This window comes from Salmo salar, chromosome ssa14 (genome assembly GCF_905237065.1).
Source record: "Salmo salar chromosome ssa14, Ssal_v3.1, whole genome shotgun sequence".
Taxonomy (NCBI): domain Eukaryota; kingdom Metazoa; phylum Chordata; class Actinopteri; order Salmoniformes; family Salmonidae; genus Salmo; species Salmo salar.
In genome coordinates this window covers 67,041,029-67,061,593 of record NC_059455.1, presented here as the reverse complement: position 1 = coordinate 67,061,593, position 20,565 = coordinate 67,041,029, and the positions used below count along the sequence as shown (strand labels likewise).

The 20,565-nt window shown below is 42.7% G+C and overlaps 2 protein-coding genes across 3 annotated transcripts in view; both read right to left on the bottom strand.

The window, feature by feature from the left end:
• The window catches only part of LOC106569881 (mothers against decapentaplegic homolog 4), a 37,761-nt gene extending 28,045 nt beyond the window's left edge, over positions 1–9,716 (bottom strand). Inside the window, exons 1-2 of one of the 2 annotated variants that reach the window (XM_014141592.2) lie at positions 8,029–9,716; positions 2,663–2,903 (exon numbers count right to left, since the gene is read on the bottom strand). In XM_014141592.2, the coding sequence (XP_013997067.1) occupies positions 2,663–2,903; positions 8,029–8,057 (270 nt within the window). In that variant the 5' untranslated portion in view covers positions 8,058–9,716. Of the gene's footprint in view, positions 1–2,662; positions 2,904–7,179; positions 7,526–8,028 lie in introns of those variants that run through there. The other variant, XM_045694715.1, reaches the window with a different exon arrangement.
• Positions 9,717–9,993: 277 nt separating this feature from the next.
• On the bottom strand, positions 9,994–20,558 carry LOC106569889 (SNARE-associated protein Snapin). Its single transcript, XM_014141604.2, has 4 exons — positions 20,334–20,558; positions 13,680–13,726; positions 13,127–13,245; positions 9,994–10,962 (listed from the first exon to the last, which is right to left on the bottom strand). The coding sequence occupies exons 1-4, from the start codon at positions 20,552–20,554 to the stop codon at positions 10,855–10,857; spliced, it is 495 nt and encodes a 164-aa protein (XP_013997079.1). The 5' UTR covers positions 20,555–20,558; the 3' UTR covers positions 9,994–10,854.
• Positions 20,559–20,565: the final 7 nt, after the last annotated feature.

Here is a 20,565-nt window from a genome sequence, read left to right as displayed (position 1 = left end):
AGTGGGAGGCCCCGGTGCACATCTGAGCAAGAGGACAAGTACATTAGAGTGTCTAGTTTGAAAAACAGATGCCTCACAAGTCCTCAACTGGCAGCTTCATTAAATAGTACCAGCAAAACACCAGTCTCAACGTCAACAGTGAAGACTCCGGGATGCTGGCATTCTAGGCGGAGTTCCTCTGTCCAGTGTCTGTGTTCTTTTGCCCACCTTAATCTTTTCCTTTTATTGGCCAGTCTGAGATATGGCTTTTTCTTTGCAACTCTGCCTAGAAGGCCAGCATCCCGGAGTCGCCTCTTCACTGTTGACATTGAGTCTGGTGTTTTGCGGGTACTATTTAATGAAGCTGCCAGTTGAGGACTTGTGGCGTCTGTTTCTCAAACTAGACACTCTAATGTACTTGTCCTCTTTCTGCGTGACCCCAAACTTTTGAACGGTAGTGAGCACTCCCATGGTAGTCTAATTAAGCAATAGGGCCCGGTGGGTGTGGTATATGGCCAATATACCACGGCTAAGGGCTGTTCTTATGCACGACGCAAAGCGGAGTACCACAACCCCCCCGAGGTGCCTTTTTGCTATTATAAACTGGTTACCAAAGTAATTAGAGTAGGAAAAACAAATGTTATGTCATAACCGGTCTGATATACCACGGCTGTCACCCAATCAGCATTCATGGTTCAAACCACCCAGCTTATAAGTGTTTTTATAGAGAACTTTTCAGGCCACCTCCAAGAGTCAATATATAATCCACAACCAGCACTGAGTCTTATGTAATGATGTCACTTTTGCTCTGCATCTACTGGTGTCAATACTGTTCTGACTGTACCTGGAGCATTCTGGACAGGGAGATTAATTATGTGTGAAAATAGGGGTGGGGAGTGAGTTTTGTAGTATTTAATGTGTATTTGCGTGTGTGCATGCATGCATGTTTGTGTGACAGAAAGAGAGAGAGAAAGCGAGACAGAACGGGAGAGTGGGTGACAGAAAGAGAGGATATGGATCTACATGTGACTGTGAGCAAAGTCCTTAGACATTTGAAGCCTGATCTAGTCTACAGCTATGTCTATACAGCGCCCCCTCTCTCTCGCTCTCTCCCTCCCCCTCTTGTTGGGGAGAAGGTCACAGAAGGTGAGACATGTCTTCACTCAGCAGTTAGGATTTATTCTGCCTGGGCGTATTGAATTAATTCCCTCTCTCTAGTTCCACCGCGCGCACACATACATACAGTATATATACACACACTCAAAACAGACGGCCTCAGATTAGCCCTGCCCCTTTCCTGTGTCTCAGACAAAACAACTTTAACAGCCCCTCCAGCCCTCCGCTCCCTCCCACTCTTTCTCCCCCTCCCTCTTCAGGGGGATGGGTGGGGGTTCATTGGGAACTCTCTAAAACGTTCTCTCTCGACATGCAAAACTTGACTGTGGTACAGGCCACCATAATTCAGGCTTCAACTGTTAAACACAAGTTTCAGATGATTTTTTTTTAGCATCACCAATAACCAAACAGCCTCCCTTTGTAGTATCCCTTTGTTTCACTACTATAGCACCAGCCACATTAGCAAAACCTGGCTGTTAGCTAACACGTTTAGCGTTTACTATAAGTAGTGAGATCTCCAGCTGTCAGTAACTCTATAGTGTTAGCCTCAGTGAGTACAGTCTGCTTCCTAGTAACTTTGAAGCATTAGCCACCATTAGCAAGGCTTAAGTCACTGAAACCTCATAGCATCCGCATAAATTAGCAACTCCTCATTTGACTATTGCCCTGTAGCATTAGCCAACACTGTTTCCAGGAAAAGTCTATGAAAGAGTTTAGCATTTAGCTGTATCGAGGCAAAGTTTTATACATTCCATGTAGCCTATCGTCATTAAACATTTTTCATGTCTTTCAGTACAATACCTCCCACATGTGTTTGACAGCAAGTGCTTGACAGAAACCTGGGCCTAACTCTCAAAAGAGAAAACCAGGGCAACAGCTGCACGGACAAAGGTATTGAGAGGTTTCACAGTAGGCTACATATGATGTGGCATGACATACATAAGTTGTCTATGTATTTCTCAGTTTACTAAAGTGTAGTCAAATAATCGCCTCCTCATATCGCACAGTTGTCAAATTAAATCACACTGCAAGACTACGAGGTTTACGCTATTTTTTGCACTTTTCACAATGCTCTTGCACTATGAAAATGCTGCCCTAAGTCTTTGTCTGTGACGCTACATGTGCATTTGAGTAGATGACTTACATGATCAATCAGGGTTACGTGCATTGCTCAAGGGCACATCGGCCCATTTTTCACCTAGTCGGCTCTGGGATTCGAACCAGAGACATTTCGGTTACTGGCCCAATGCTCTTAACTGTGCTATAGGTTGCTCTCTGTATGCTATAGGTGACCCATCTGCAGGTGTCCATATACATGAATAAATACACAATATATCATTTATACTATAGACTTTGGACAATACTTTTCACTATGAAAATGTCTGTAGTATAAATTATATATTGAGTATTCATTAAATGTATATGGACACCTGCAGATGGGTCATCTATAGCACACAGAGAGACATGTAAGTAGTGCATGTGTACACCGTACAGACCTATATCACAAAGAAAGACTTGGGGCGATATTTTCATTGTGTCCCTCTCTTTTTACTACTGTATGACCCACTTGCAGGCGTCCGTCTAGGGTCCTCTGGATGGTAACACACTTGCTGGGGTGCACTCCGTTGGTGGTGATGGCGGTGATGAGCGAGTCCAGCTCGTCCTTCTTCTCCTTCAGCTTCTTCACCAGGCTCTCGATGGCGCGCTTGGCGAAGCCCTCATTCTCGCCGCCCTGCCGGTGGCACATGAGGCTGTGCACGATGCTCAGGCAGGCGTCATTGCTGCTGGGGGCGTTCACCGACATGATACTGCAGAGGGAGGGAGGAAGGAACGGAGAGGTCAGTGGTTGGCATAATGATGACCCTCAACATATGTCATAACGCTTGTCATAAAGGTTCAGGTGCATGCAAACTGACACTGTCTTGTCACTTGACATTCAGTTATGTTATGTTTATGACAACATTGTGATACTGTTATAGCATACAATTGAAAATAGTGTCCTACATAAGAACTTAATAACCCATTCATAACCCATACATACTGCATTCATGAGCACAGACATGAGTGCACACCATTAGCGCACACAGTCACACACACACACAAAAGGGAATGAAGTTGTGTATCAAGGCTTGTGCTTTTAGTTGTTACGACTTGCTTGTGTGTGTGTGTGTGTGTGTCATCATTCTTTCCTGGCATTGTTAGTCAGCTGATAACACTCAGTATCAACAAATGAATTTAAGCGTTCCAACTGGCTTCCCTCCATCTCTCCTCTAGAAAGAGTCCCAGGGTTACATTCAATAAAATATGCTTCTTCAATGTTGATTCTGATGCAGTGTCTTTGCTTACAAGCTGCTGCCCCTGCACAGGTTGCCATTGCCAACCCTCCCGGCTGGTCTCGACCAGAGTCTCCAGGAATTGGCCTTTATCTTGGAGTATAAAGCTATTTCGGGAGATTATAGTAATGTCGTTGACTGAGATGTGAAAAATGTTAAAAGGCTTCCTATGAATACACTTTTCATAATGCATTATAATCACATTTATAATATCTTATGAGCCACGGATAATGCACTCTTATGCACAAAATACATGCCAACAACTATAATCTCCCAGCCTGAGCTTGATCCAACTTGGCAACCCTAGCCTCGCCTGGAGGCACCTGCCTGTGAGGGGAATCTACCTGGTACTTTAAAATAGCCTGCCCCTAACCAATCTACAGTTTCATTTGACAAAAGTGGAAAACATGTTTGTGCTACTAGTGCAATGTGAATTGAATTAAATTGAGCCCCCCATACTCACTAATCAACATACCTCCACTACCAGGGTCGAGTTCAGAGGCACAAAACGAAAGAGAGAAAAAAAAACACTTCAAAACTGAGTGAAACAGGGTGGTACTATCTGCATTTATACTTCATATTACGTAAGACAATTTCTCTACTGTTAGGCCAATAACCCCAAAATGTCACTATTAGGAAATCCATGGCAAAACTGCAGCCTTGCTTTGTTAATACGTGCAAGAGCTAAAATAATTCTGCAATGACATAGCTATCATAACCTGTTAACATCTACGTGGCTAAGCTGACTGGAAGTGACTCCATGTTCTCCCTCCTCTCATTATCTTAATATCTGTCAGTTTGGAAACATCCTCGCACAACAACATGGCTCCAAGCTGTGGGAGAAAGTCACAGGCTTCCAGTGTGTGTGTGTGTGTGTGTGTGTGTGTGTACTCTCAGGAAATTCATTGACAGTTTCTTCAACATAGAACAGCCATAAAAAGACAAACTCAGTCACCATAACGTGAGTCACATCACAAAACAGCAAGTCCTACTTATATCAAGCGATGTGTGTCTTCGTTATTCAGGATATACTGTATAGGCCAGGACCACTGAGTGGGTGGTGTAGTATAAAGCTTATCTAGAGCAGGATAGCATTCCTTTGATAGTTCTTTTTCAAAGCAGTCATAGGGAATGGTGCATGTCACCATCAAAAAGCCTGGTGTGTCTGTCCTCTTACACTGAACCAATCTGATAAATATCTAGGGGCCGGCGGTTATATTGGACTAAGCCAGTGTTACTGTGAAGTCAATGCTCCAATAGAGATGGAGAGTGATATTATGAAAAGAGAGGATTTGGGGGCTCTGTGCAAAGGGGAAAAGTCTCAGCTGATGAGAAAGCTACAACGGTTTACAGTAGGTCTAACGACTGTCGATCAACCTGTCCTCAGACCGACTATAAACCAAGCTTTAGACAGACTCTAAATCGTAAATCAAAATTCAAGAATTCAGACTTGAATCCATGCAACAGGTGACCAACAATAAGGGCATTCTGAAAGAAGAATGATAGCCTGGAGTAGAGATGTCATTCTGTGGGTAGATGATAGATTTGTACTAAACTAGGGCCTACCTCACAATTAATAGATATATAACTAGCAAATTATCACTTCAACAATTAATGAATGAATGATTGCAATTCTGTTCTGCACACTATTCCTGTAGGCCCACAGTACCCTCTCAGGGCTTCCCCCATTTTGAAGGTAATATTTTATTCAAATGTAATATTGTAATAACAACATGAGCACACGGTTAAGGTCCACTTATAGGCCTAAATGTATAACATGTTGCGGTTACATTTAATGTGCATCTTTAGACCCTAGTAGTGAAGCTATTATTACATAACAGTATTTCCTACACTACAGAGTCTGCTGTTATGTAGCAAGTAGTGAGCATTCTGCCCTTTCCCTCATAAAACAGCTGATGCTGCCAATAACATTACCGATCCAGCAATGCTCACAATATATAGGCCCCTACCGCTCAAATAAGATTTGCCAATTGAAGATGTACACTCACTGGACAGTCTATTAGCTACACCACCCCGTTCACAAAAATGGATCGCTCCTACAGACAATGAGTCATGTGGCTGTGGCTTGCTATATAATGCAGGCAGACAGGCATCCAGTTACTGTTTGATTGACCATTAGAACGAGCAAAACAAGTGACTTAAGCGGCTTTGAAAGTGGTATGATTGTCGGTCCAGTATCTCAGAAACGGACGCCGTCCTGGGCTTTTCACGCACGACAGTGTCTATCTAGGGTTTACCGAGAATGGTGAAAAAATTATAATAACAACCCAGTCAGCGGCAGTCCTGTGGGCGAAAACAGCTCGTTGACGAGAGAGGTCAAAGGAGAATGGCAATAATTGTGCAAGCTAACAGGCAGGCCGCAAACAGATAAATAACGGTGTAGTACAGTGGTGTGCAGAACGCACAACTCGTCGATCCTTGTCATGGATGGGCTATTGCAGCAAGCGACCACACCACGTTCCACTCCAATTATCTAAAAACAACAAGAAGCGGTTCCAGTGAGCACACGATCATCAACACTGGACAATTGAGAAGTGGAAAAACATTGGCTGGTCCGACGAATCCCGGTTGCTGTTGCGTCATGCTGATGACAGATCCAGGATTTGGCGTAAGCAGCATGAGTCCATGGCTTCATCCTGCCTGGTGTCAACGGTACAGGCTGTTGGCGGTGGTATACAGTTGTGGGGAATGTTTTCCTGGCACACGTTAGGTCCCTTGAGACCAATTGAGCAACGATTGAACGCCACAGCGCATCTGAACATTGTTGCTGACCAAACCCACTGGAGTATCATTGGGATAAAATGGAACGGGCTGTTGGCAGCATGAATGTACTGCCGTCCAATCTGCAGCAACTGTGTGATGCCATCACATCAGCATGGACCAACATCCCTGTGAAATGTGTGTGACACCTTGTAGAATTCATGCCCCAAATAATTTGTGCTGTTCTGGAGGCAAAGTGGGGGTCCAACCCGGTACTAGATGGGTGTACCTAATAAACTGGCAGGTGGATGTCTGTCAGTTTCTGCACGACTATAGGCTAATCTCAGGGAATGGAAAGGATCCTTGCATGACAAAAAACATATGCTACAACTAAAACACAGCATTGTTGGCGTGACCTTCTTGGCCGACCCTTATAATGCATTATTATAACTCATTCTGACCAATTTTCAAGCCATACATTCCCTTTACGAGGATCTTCCGCGGAGAAGCAAACACTGCCACACCATATTTGGTCATATCGCGTCACCAAGTCTAGGCTACAGTCAACATTTTAAGAAATCCCGGTAGGGATGATAAAAAGCTTGCAACGTCGTATCAATCTAATCATCCGAAAGCGGAAACTACAGTGTAACTCATTGCAGTGCTACATCTAGTAGCATCTTTGAATAGAACATTAGACGTTGGTAAAATAGAGGGCAAAATGTCATTTCAACTACCTTTCCGAAAAAACATCGACAGCGCAGACTACAGTCATGCAGCCAGTGAAATCACTGCTGGACCAAATCATTCGAAATAAAAGCAGCTAAAACAAGCATATCATAAAACCGAAGATAGACAGACACACTCCCCAGACATATGTCTGGTTGATAAAACTAGCGAGTAATCAAGCTATTTTGCCAGTCTGGTCCAGAAATCTCCTCCCCGGTCTCTTACTGTATTTGGTCTGCTTGGAGATTACAGAGCTCGCCTGACGAGAAACCGCATAATTTGATAAATTGACTATACTTACACGTCAACCAGAGTACTGAGGGATTAGGAGAGAAGTAGTGGTGAATGTGTTGCACTGAGGTAGCTAGTATTCCGAATTCCCTTCCTCCCCTCCTGGGCTATCTGTTTCTATCCCTGTCGATATCAGCCTCTCTGTCTCCGCTCGTGCATCCTGCTAGCTCCCCCAAACCTCTCCTCGCGCTCGGTACAATAACAAAAGAGAGTAGATATTTTGCGCTTGAGCGTCTCACCGAGCCCCAGCCAATGCGGCCTCCAGTCTCAAAGGGATGGCGGCTCTCAGCCAATAGTGATGCGGCTCTCACGGGAGAGCCCGGGCGGAGGTCTGTCTGGGTCGCGTCAAGATTGACATATCAACGCGACTGTTTTTTTTAAAGTGGCGCCGCAGAGATTACCACGCCCCTCTGCCTAACCCACTCACCCCCCTTCCCCGACTCCACTTCGTCCGTCCTACTAATGACTGGTGTTGTAGACTACTACAAATAGGCCTACACACCGCCCCAAGTTGGATGACTATTGTATTGTTTCTTAAATCCCGATTACTTTGCGCCACATTGGCCCTAATTTGTTAACCTTGTGATGAATAGGTAGTGATGAATAGGGCAATTAGTATTCAATTTAAAACACCTGTCTTCGGTAATACATTTGATCTACAGTGATACAATCCAGTCACACAACTCTATATAAAGGGGTGGGATAACTTTTTTCTGCCTAACTTTCGAAAACAACCCTGTTGTTCATAGATTCGAGCCCCCCTGCAGCTTTTCTCTAAATTACAATAGACAAACGAGTTAAGCATAAAAAACTACACAACAGTGAAACTCTAACTCTCCATTGAAAGTGCCATACATACCTGTCTGCACAAATTCTCTCCAAATTCATGTTCAGGGAAATTCAGGGATATTCAAGAAAATCCAGTTTGATCTGAAAAACACATCAAGGGTCAGTGTAAGATTTTTACTTTGTCTCAGCCTTTCCCTCCATCTCTTTCTCTCTAACTACCCCAACCTAAGACGACGCCACCATAAAACTCAAATTCAGCCGCCCTCACCCAATCCATTTTTATCAATTCCTCTTCCACAAGCCTTCCCCTCTTGACCTTTGCCCCACTCTCAAATCCCTCTCACGCATTCCCTCCTACTCCAGCTCAAACCCAACTGGGTCACCTTCAACCTACCTTCTCTCGTTACAAAACATTCAGTATTGACATAGGAGGCAGACATACTTTGCATTTTACCACTGATCCAATTATGCAGGAGCGCAATCCTTAAGAAGGTATTCAGGTGAAGGACTTTTTAAAAGAGAGGAAGAGCATTTCTAGCCCAGTCTTAGATTTGTTTGTGTCGCTTCATTCTCAGTAAACTGTAGACACTGTCATGCTTGAAAAGCCCAGGAGGGTGGCTGTTTCTGAGATACTGGATCATACCACAGTCCAAGTTGCTTAGGTCACTTGTTTTGCCCATTCTAACATTCAATTTAACAGTAACTGAATGCCTCAATGCCTGTCTGCCTGCTTTATATAGCAACCCAGACTCACTGTCTGTAGGAGCGATCCATATTCGTGAATGGGGTGGTGTACCTAATATACTGGCTGGTGAGTGTAGGTCAGAGCTGAGTTTCCTACAACGCTGTCTTTCTTGGCATGAAAACACATTTTAAATGATTTAAGTTCAGTATATCCACATAAACATAAGGTTTGTTTGTGAGAAAGATGGTGTTGGTTGAGAATTGTGATTAAAATTACAGAGCAGAAATTTGAATTACAGAGCAATCCCTCAAAATCACATTTTTCAAAGGCGTCCTTGAAGTTTACTATTAAAATGCTTGAAAACAGTTGCTAATAAGAATACTAACTTGCCACCATTCATCTTAAACTTTGATATTGATCTGTCATCTTGAACCAATAAAATGTGTTTGCGTAAAACTTCAGAGTAAATATTTGGCTACTGTAACACATTTCATTGTGTTGTCAGACCACTCCTCTGAAACACAAATAATGTTAAGGACTCTGATTGTCTATACACACACAATACGACAATGTCACGACAGTAGTACTAAGACCGTTTCCTTATACTAAAATGTTTACACTAACAGAGTATTTGCACAATTCATAATATAAAGGACCGGGAAATGGTAATGCTTCTGTTTTATTCAATTGCACCTACTAAGTACAGACGTTGTCACTAACATGTTGTTTTGTACTATTAGGTATTATTACTACACTGTCGGAGCACTTCGCTGCACATGCGATAACATCAGCCAAATATGTGTATGCAACCAAGAAAAAAGGTTTGACAAACCGTATGTGCATATCAGCTGCTGCTAGAAGCGTGAAACAGTGACGGCTGTTTCCAAACATTCCCTGCATCTTTTTTTCTGCACTATATTGTATTGCCGGGTCTAGTTACTGAGTCCATAGACAAAAAAAATACATCACCCTTCAGAGGAACCGGTTCTATCAACTGGGCATAGCTTTGGGCATAGCTTTGAATGGAATGAAGAGGCATCCATTCACATATTCTGGAAAGAGGTTCGTAAAAATCTGTACGCCCAAAGCATGTAAACTCATATTTCCTTGCATAACTTGAGGATAACCAGCCACCCATGGTTCTACACTTAATCCTATTTGAGTTGCGATGTCTGAACATATTAAATGCATTGTTTAATTAATTTTCATGACCTACGTGAAAAATAGTGTGACAAGTGATTGATTGGCAAACCTTAGTCAAACAGTGTCATGTGTTAAGGATGAACCATACCCTCCCGTGGCCATAGCAAAGCTGTACATATATGCAATGGTGAAAAGCATGACTTCAGATCGCTTTCAAATTATTTTTATTTGAAATTCGAATTTTAGATTGCACAATCTTAACATTGTATCAAGTTGTGTCCGTTTTTGAAGCAAAGCGCTCCTGATTCTAATTGCTTTCGTCTTATTGTAAATTAGTAATTTATGACTATACAAGATATGTACACGTTGATACAATAGCACAAAGCAGAGGTGAGGTCGGCGTTTCAGCAGGTAAAATGAGCATAGCCTTAGTCTCACTGCTGCAGTGGTACATCCCACCTGGGTGAAGCGTAGGCTTGGGCAATATACCGCATGCCGGGATATTTTGAAATACATATGGTATGCCACTGCTTATAAATATATATATAAGTTAACCATATAAGTTATAAATATAAATTAACCATCTATGATGTGCCAAATATATTATCGCCATCTCAGGGCTCCAGCTATGCAGCTAGATCAAGCTCCTTGGTTACAGCAAAGACAATCAATCCCTACTGGATCAAGATCCCTGCTATCTAATATTTGTTTTGTACTACAGCAAACTGTGAGTAGCCTTTTGAGATGGTTATTTGTCCTTGCAATTAGTTTATGTTCGCTTGTTAGCATTTAGCTAGCATGCGCTATGGGAATTCACTAGTAATTTGTTATAATTTGTTGGGACCCCAACACACATATATACACTTTTTACATTTGAAAATAAATAGCGCCCCTTGTACACACTGACGGTAATCCCGTATACCCCGGTATGGTACAGGAACGGTATGAAGGTATGAAAATCTGGATACCGCCCAACCCCAGTGGAAAGTTGAATGTGAAAACTTTATTAAGTCCAGGAGGTAGGCACACAAGTTGTGTTGTTTTCCAGGCTGAGGAGTGGGGCTGTGGTCATGGTTTACTAGGCGACCGAGGAGTGAACGCTCCAGAGGTCTCCAGCATGGTCTTTCGACGCGCCGTCTCCTTGGCGACGTTGTGATTGAGCCGTCGCAGCCGTTCCTAGAGAGGGAGAAAGAGTGAGTGAAATTCAAGTGAGCATTGAATGTTTAAAGTCAGTAGCTTGAAATTATATAGCACCTAAGCAGTGGCGACCTGTCATTCAGGGCCTGAGCCCCTCATTTTTAGCTAAAATAAAATAATTTTTTTGGGGCTTGCCTGGTTTGCATGTTATTTTGGCATTAATACGTGTCACATATCAATTTGCAAACAATGTGAAAAAATATATAATTTAGTTAATAAAGCTGCATACAAACATGGTCTCTTTTGTTTTCTTGAGTAAGGCAGCTCCAAAATGCAGGTGTTTCAGCCTAGCTCAGTGCTTTCTGTGGTGGTGGGGCAAGCCAGCAGAGAATATGGAGTGTTGCGCTGTGATTGGCTCAGTGTTCTGTCACTCATGGGGACACTAGGTCACCGCCAAGTCTAAGGGTGGACCTCGAAAATTCTAGCCCTTTGGGTGCTGCCATAGAGTTACATTAGAAGTGCCCATCCAAGAAGGCTGAAGGTCATTGGCCACAGATAAAATTACATCAAGTCACATATCTACAATAGCTTTGATTGGACTGTCAAAATCATACTTTCAAAATCTTAGCTAGCAGTCATCATGAATCAAGTCGACAATCTATTGGCAAATCCTTGTCATATGAAGAGAAATAATGAAGAGAAATTATAGATAAAACATATCGCTGCTCATCGGCTATTGGACATAAACATTACACAACAAGTTGGAAATCGTAAATTAAAAAATTTGTGGTTTGGAAGGAATCAGTGACCGTAGCTGTGTGGTCCCAAATTTGGGATTAAGGGGCTCTTTTCCAAGTTTAAAATGATTAACAACGGAACTGCGAAAACTTGACTTCAGTGAGTTTAAAACAACTGGGAAGTCTGGAATAAATCAGCTTTGACTGGAAAAATTCGTTTTGAACTGTCATCCAACTAGGAATTGTAAATCCGGCCTCTTTCTAGAGCTACGACCTGAAGATCAATGACATCATCATGATTTAACCTTGTTTCCCCCCCGAGTTCCCAGTTGTTTTGAAAGCACAATAAATCCATAGAATGCCCGACTTGGGTGACAAAATTTGCCCACGAGAACCGCCCACCACCTTCCTGTTCAAGTGAGCACAGCACAAGGTGAGTCCAAAAATGTATTGTATGCTGCTGCATAAATGATGTAATATGCCAGGGAGATATGTATACTGTAGCTAAGAAAGTAATACTAAGTGTATGTTGTGTAGTAAGATGTTAGTAGCACATGTGCCTCACCCTAATAATTTGGTCTATTTACCCCTCTTAATTTTGCCTACTGTTCTGAATTGGTGGTGCACATGTAGCCAGCCTATAACCTGTTTTAGAGAAATGTAATCATTGAATATTGTAAGAGCTCTCATTGTCTGCTTATATGCCCCCTTTATTTATCCTACGGTTCTGACTTGGTGTACAGGGAGAACACTGTAAGAACGGCCCATGTTCTGAATTCTGTCGTTGTACATTTCAAAAGTGCAAAAAAAAATGTTATATTGACTACGTCCGTCCTAGCTCGCTCATTAATTTCTTAATCAAAATTACAGATTGCCTTTAATCCGCTTGTCGTCCCCTTATGCCATAGTTTGTAAATCTCAATTGTCATTAGAAACCACATTTGTTTAAGCAAGTCAGCCATATCAGTTATGTAAATGAGGCTGAATGAACTGTTTTGCTGCCAGAAAAGTCTCCGCTGATAGCCAGGTGTAGCAGTGGTAATGTGTTAGGACTGCTGTTGGGACATCTTTATGTAGGTTTGTGGGCACCGTTTGTCACCGTTATAGTGCAATTAATGTATTGTTTAGTGGCTTTGCTGGCATGCATCCCACTTTTAGTTTTTTCCCCCACCAAGATTTACATGATAATATCGCCACTGCACCTGAGTAGCTAGCAGAGCTGCATGAATGCAAAATGCACAGACAAAGCAGAATTGCCATGCCCATTGGAATTGAACAAATACACATTTCATCCACATATTTAATGTTTAGATAGACACATGGGATGAACACTAAGACAATGAATTGGACACAGTGACACATACAAATAGAGTGTTAGGTAAAATGACAGGAGTAAAAGAAGGCCCACAAAACAGCACAGGCAAATAAGAAAGAAAGCATCCAAGCTCTTGCTTTGAGCCACTGACCTGAGCATTCTGTAGTATGTTGTTGACCAGCACCACCCTGCGTCTTGCATTCAGCAGCTTTTTTACATAGGGGTCCAGGTCTAGCACCACCTTCTGGTGCTCATTAATCCTGCACAGCTCTAAAAATGAAGGGATGAGCTGAGGATGACTGACAAGCTGGTTTGGCAAACCATAAAGAAAATTGATAAGACAGCAGCCATTTTGGTAAGGTATTCAGGTCTCATACATGCCTTCAACTGTAGGATTGATTCTGTATATAATTAAACAACTTTTTTTATGATCTCATGAAAATCACAGGTTCTGAATAAAGGCTATACCTCTTTCGATTGAATTACCCCCAGGCAGCACATGAGCTTGTAGAAGCCTTACACGAGCTTCAAAATCTGTGGTTGTACTGGTCACATCACAGCAGCGTCTGCCTGTCTCACACAGCGGTTTTCATGGGCTTGGCTATGGGCTTTCTTTCACAGGGTCAAGTGCATTAACCTGGCACCACTCCACTTCCCTGTTCCCCGGGAAGGCATAATAAGCATGTAAAAGTAAATCATTTTACCTGTGGCTAGATTGTCTATGTGTTCTCGTAGTTCCACCTGGCTTTCCCTATAACAAGAAAACACAATAGCATTATTCATAGAGAAAAATAGTAAAGTAACAATCATTTCTACTACAACAGACAAAGAGTGGTTACAGCAGATTACATTGACATCTGTAGCATAGGCCTACTTGGGCTACAGCAAGTAACAAAGTAATGAGGAAAGGAGACATTCAGAATGTCCCTCCCTAAAAACACACCTCTTCAATACAAGTGACTTTTCGTAGCAGGTTAGGAGAGCATTTTCTCTAACCCTAACCCTTTTCCTAACCTTAACCTAATTATCCTAACCTGCTACGTAAGTTCTCTTAACTTGTTATGAAAAAGTTGTAGCTGAGCCACCAACACAGAGAATAGTGAGGCACTGGACACAGGAGGCAGACTCAATGCTGCAGGACTGTTTTTGAGTATACTGATTGAAATATGTTCAAAGATGAATCACCCAAGACTCATCCATCAACGTTAAGGAATATACATTGTCAGTCACAGGCTTCAATAGGAAATGTGTTGATGATGTTGTATCCGCAATAACAATCCGGACATACCCCAACCAAAATCCCTGGATGAAAGGAGATATCCGTACCATGCTGAGAGCCCGTACGGCAGCATTCAATGCCAGCAGAACGAACCCCAATGACTCGATGGCGTACAACATGCACAGGGCAAGCAGGTACGAGCTCCACAAATCCATTAGGGACGCAAAAAGACAACACAGACTCAAACTTCAAATGTATGTCCGACAACTCAGACTCACAAAGCATGTGGGAAGGATTATAGACTATCACGGACTAGAAAGGCAAATCCAGCTGTGTAGTGCCTCCCTCCCAGACGAGCTCAACACATTCTATACTCGCTTTGAGGCAGACAATACCGAGCCATTCAGGAAGACTCTCACTGGAGGACCAGGTGCTTTTGCTCTCTGATAAAACTCGAGGGAAAACTCACAAAGCCGCCGGTCCAGATGGCATCCCCAGCCGCTTCCTCAGAGTGTGTGCTGAAAAGCTGGCGGGAGTCTTCTCGGACATCTTCAACCTCTTCCTCTCCCAGGCTGTATTCCCCACCTGCTTCAAGGAGACCACCATCATCCCAGTGCCCAAGAAAAACAAGGCGACATGACTATCGCCCTGTCGCACTCACCCCGGTCATCATGAAGTGCTCCAAGGGGCTGATGATGGCCACATCAAGGCCAGCATGCCACGCACACTGGACCCACTCCAATTTGCCAACCGCTCCAACAGATCCACGGAAGATGCCATTTCCATCGCTATTCACACAGCTGTAACACATCTGGACAAGAGGAACACCTATGTGAGAATGCCGTTCAGTGACTACAGTTCAGCATTCAACACTATTGTTCCCTCCAAGCTCGACACAAAGCTCAGAGCCCTGGGTCTGGACACCACCCTCTGTAACTGGATCCTGGACTTCCTGACGGGCAGACCACAGGCTGTGAGGATTGGTAACAACACCTCCTCCACACTGACTCTTAACACAGGAGCCGCCCAGGGGTGTCTTCTCAGCCCTCTGCTGTACTCCTCTGCTGTACTCCTCTGCTGTACTCCTCTGCTGTACTCCTCTGCTGTACTCCTCTGCTGTACTCCTCTGCTGTACTCCTCTGCTGTACTCCTCTGCTGTACTCCATGTTCACCCACAACTGCGTGGCTTTGCATGACACCAACTCCATCAAGTTTGCTGACGACACCACGGTTGTAGGCCGGTGGTGGTAAGTGAACTGGTGCCAGGACAACAACCTCTCTCCCTCAACGTCAGCAAAACAAAGGATTTCATTGTTGACTTCAGGAAACAGAGGAGGGAGCATGCCCCAATCCACATGAACGGGACTGCAGTACAGAGAGTCAGCAGTTTTAAGTTCTTCTGCATCCACATCACCGAGGACTTGACATGGACCAACAACACCAACACTCTTGTCAAGAGGGCGCAACAGCGTCTCTACTTCCGAAGGCAGCTAAAGAAATTCAGCATGCCATCCCGGAATCTCTCCAAATACTACCAATGCACCCTCGAGAGCATCCTGACCGGTTGTATCATGGCCTGGTACAGGAATTGCTCCGTCGACGACCGCAAAGCCCTCCAGCGGGTGGTGAAGACGGCCCAGTACATCACTGGGACCATGCTCCCAACCATCCAGGACATTTACTCAAAACTGTGCCTGAGGAAGGCCTGCAGCATCATCAAGGACCCCACACACCCCAGCCACGAGCTGTTCACTCCCTTACCGTCAGGCGGACGGTATCGGAACATGAGGTCTGATACCAAAAGGCTCAGAGACAGTTCCTTTCTACAAGCCATTAGACTGCTGAACACTTGAACTGGACTGACCACCTGCTCTGATTCTCTGCACCTTAGCACACATGCACTCTATCACGCACACAGCCACACAACACAAATGTTACAACCAGACTCTTATTATAATTGCTAAATACTGTACAATTTAAACACTTGTCCCCAAATTCCCCCTTCCCCAAATATTGGAATATAAATTGTGCCTTCCTTTATTATACATATGCTCAAATCTTTTTCTATTCTACTGAGCCATTTCCTTTATGTTTGCATTCTTATATTTTATAATTTCTTATTGTTGTTGTATTTCGAGAAGGAACCTGCAAGTAATTGGAATTGTAACCCCCTGTAAAGACTGGGTTTAATTTATTATGTGTGGCAATACTCATGTCTGCGTTCTGGAACTGCCTGCGTCCCCGTACAGAACTGTCCATGTAAGATGTGGCGTGAAGTAGATTGGGCGGGAGTAGGACTGAGGTGATCTTGGGGAACAACGACACCGAAATGTATTGTTCAATTAGCTTTTTGTTTAATAGTCAGGGGCAGTATGAGTGTAGCCAGTTCCTTTTCACTCACTATTCTTGTTTAATTTTGTGGTTCACCGGATTGGTCATCATCCTCGAGGGGCAGTCGAACGACCTGCTGGCTAGCCAAGCTAGTCGGTACAGCTACCTAAGCAGCTAGCTACTCTACCAGCAGGATCCTATTGATCCTACCACTACATCATCACCGGCTTCCTGCAGTTGTGCAAGTTCTCTCTCGGCACCGATGGAGCTCCCCTGTTGTTTTTTCACCGTTAAATCCTGTGGAGGGCTTGGCCCTCTCGTTGACGGATGCCGGCTATCTATGCTCCCTCTGTCCGGTTCCCATCTCTTCACTGGATGGATGGTAACTTGAATGTTTAACCCCTCTGTGTCCAAGAACAAGGGCCAAACTTATTCATATTATTTTCGGGGCGCCCCAAGGTTTTTATTGTATGTAAAACTTTTTTTTTTTACTTTATCATCTACTGGCTTTTAGGTATATATTCTGGTACTAGTTTCAAACTAACTTCAGCATACTAGGGTTCTAGGTTTGGAAAGTAACTTTAGCTAATTTTACCCCGGGTTTAAGCTGTTTACAGGTTTTGATCCATATTTGTTATAGCCCATGTGGCTCATTTGGTAGAGCATGATTCTTGCAATACCAGGGTTGTGAGTTCAACTCCCACGGGGGACCAGTATGAAAATGTATGCACTCCCTACTGTAAGTCGCTCTGACTAAGAGTGTCTGCTAAATGACTAAAAAGTAAATATATATATATTAGTAATTTTTTTATGCAGCTTATTCAAATCATTTTCTCATTTTGAGGTTTTAATATTATACCAGTTTACAATTTCTCTCAGGGTTTTATTAGGTTCAGTATTATTCTGTGGTCCTCCGTGGCTCATTGTTCTTTGTGATAATTGCTATATCTTCAATTTTTTGTCATTCTAATTTATTTTGGACCATTATCTTTAGTTTGAATAAATTCTACTAACGTGGAGGAAAAAGGTTGTGTTTGTCACTGTGTGGGTGTATCATGTAATTTCCTAATAAGCTAATTATAACCTTTCACGTCTTATTGCTTATTAGGTGGAGGCACAGCATTACTCTATACATGGTACATATACAGTCTCATGGTATATCTTACCCCTGTATCATTCATGGGCATACTGACTCATGGTAATACACAGTGTCCTGTAGGCCTACTGGGTCTTTCTTTATTTTTACTATTTTCTACATTGTAGAACAATTGTGAAGACATCAACACTATGAAATAACACATATGGAATCATGTATGTTCTCTATAGTTATGTACTTGAAAATGTATCAATTCGGCACATTTGGGCGGACTTGCTTCACTGGATCAGTCTGACACTTTGCACATACACTGCTGCCACCTAGTGGCCAAAATCCAAATTGTGCCTAAACTGCAATATTATATTATGGCCTTTCAAAGATCATAAAAATATAAAACAAATGTTTTTTGTTTGTATGATCTTTTACCAGATCTAATGTCTTATTCGCCTACATTAATTTCACATTTCCACAAACTTCAAAGTGTTTCCTTTCAAATGGTATCAAGAATATGCATATCCTTCCTTCAGGTCCTGAGCTACAGGTATTTTAGGCAAACATTGAAAAAAAGGGTCAGATCCTTTAAAACATGAAGGTCAGTCAATGAGGAAAATTTTAAGAACGTTTCTTCAATTGCAGTCACAAAAACCATGAAGCACTATGATGAAACTGACTCTCATGAGGACCACCACAGGAAAGGAAGACCCAAAGTTACTTCTGCTGCAGGGGATAAATTCATTAGAGTTACCAGCCTCAGAAATTGCAGCCCAATGAAATGCTTCACAGAGTTCATGTAACTGACACATCTCAACATCAACTGTTCAGAGGAGACTGTGTGAATCAAGCCTTCATGGCCAAACTGATGAAAATAAACAACTACTAAATTACACCAACAAGAAGAAGACTTGCTTTGGCCAAGAAACAAGAGAAATGGACATTAGACCAGCGGAAATCTGTCCTTCAGTCTGATGAGTCCAAATTTGAGCTTTTTTGTTCCAACCGCTGTGTCTTTGTGAGACATGGAGTAGGTGAACGGATGATCTCTGCATGTGTGGTTCCCACCGTGAAGCATGGAGGAGGAGGTGTGATGGTGCTTTGCTGGTGACACTGTCTCATTTATTTAGATTTCAAGGCACACTTAACCAGCATGGCTACCACAGCATTCTGCAGCGATATCCCATCTGGTTTGCACTTAGTGGGACTATCATTTGTTTTCTACAGGACAATGACCCAACACCCCTCCAGGCTGTGTAAGGGCTATTTGACCAAGGAGAATGATGGAGTGCTGCATCAGATGACCTGGCCTCCACAATCACCCTACCTCAACCCAATTGAGTTGGTTTGGGATGAGTTGGAACACAGGGTGAGGGAAAAGCAGCCAACAAGTGCTCAGCATATGTGGGAACTCCTTCAAGACCGTTGGAAAAGCATTCCAGGTGAAGCTGGTTGAGCTAATGCCAAGCGTGTGCAAAGCTGTCATCAAGGCAAAGGGTGGCTACTTTGAAGAATCTAAAATATATTTTGATTTCTTTAACACTTTTTTGGTTACTACATGATTCCATACATGTTATTTCATAGTTTTGATCTCTTCACTATTACAACGTAGAAAATAGTAAAAAAAAAAAAACTCTGGAATGAGTAGGTGTTTCCAAACTTACTGGTACACACACACATTATATATATATATATATATATATATATATATATATACTTATATATGCCCACCCTGATATAACCCAGGTATTCTCTCTCTATCAGTACGTGCTTAGTTAAAGTCATAACAAAGCTGCCTGAAGAAAGAGTGGTCACATAAGCATTTTGTTGGCTGGTGTATACCATGTGTATCCCGTACATTCAAATAATAAAACTTTAAACTATATCGATGCGGAACGTTTTTAGGAATCTCTGTCCCTGATAACTAACGCTGTATTCACGTGCTAGTCGGAACTAGGAAACTCTGACTTGCTAACTGGTTGTAGTTATAGAGCTTACTAGCTTGTAGTTCTAAAACCCAGAATGAGTTACCTCTGGTTCGTTCAACCATCCATATGGAAAATATAATGGAGAAATAATAGGGTTTTGGAATAAATGCATTTTGTTCTATGAGGTAACAGTCAGTTAGCATGACCTTTATGAATAATGAAGCCTTTATGTGCTTAATGTGTTTTTTTATTACATTTTTTTTTAAAGGTGGCGTTAGCTGTTGAAGATTATCATAGAACAAAAACGTATAAGATCTAAGCCGTTTTAGCACAGACTTTATTTTTGGCGTTTATCCAAAAACGCCATTCATTTTCTCCATAGGCATTGTCCAACACACCATGGCGGAGTTAATGCCTACAAAAAGACGACATTGTTATTTCTCTACACGTGCTGCGTTCCACCATTAGCTAGTAGGACATTTCCGAATTCCTAGTTCCGACTGGCATATGAACGCGACATTACTAGGGATGAGAAAGGGCTGCATCGCGGAACTGTCATGACTATGGGGTTAGCTTATTTCCGCGTTCAAAACAACTGGGAACTCGGGCCTCTTTCTAGAACACATACATTTAAACATAAAGATCACCCACGTCATGATTTGACCATGTTTTTTGGTGTTCCCAGTTGTCTTGAACGCATCATATTTGATAGCAAGCTAGCTAGCTGTGAATGGAGCGGTATCTAGCGAGCACATTTGAAGTCGAAGCACATATATTGCTACTAGCTACCCACCTCACTGAGTGTACATGAAGATCAAGCTGCTGGACAGCTGGTTTTAAGAGGTCAAGCAGTCCTTCTGCAATTGCATCTTTCCCGGACGGTGTCTCAGCCACAGCTAGAGCGGCAGCCATTTCTCTTCCAGAAACAGTGACAACAACAAACGTAAACCACTCCAGGAAGTAACTATGTGACGTAGCTATAAAACCTCTCCATTTTCCGTCAGTTAGCACCATTTTGTAAGGAA

Bases quoted from the DNA above. Each gene is read 5' to 3' on its own strand.
- LOC106569889 (XM_014141604.2), bottom strand. From the start codon at position 20,554: ATGGTGCTAACTGACGGAAAATGGAGAGGTTTTATAGCTACGTCACAT. The intron at 13,727-20,333 runs GTGGGTAGCTAG...TTCTTGTTATAG, and splicing joins CTTCATGTACACTCAGTGAG to GGAAAGCCAGGTGGAACTAC. The intron at 10,963-13,126 runs GTCAGTGGCTCA...CTCCCTCTCTAG, and splicing joins ACATACTACAGAATGCTCAG to GAACGGCTGCGACGGCTCAA.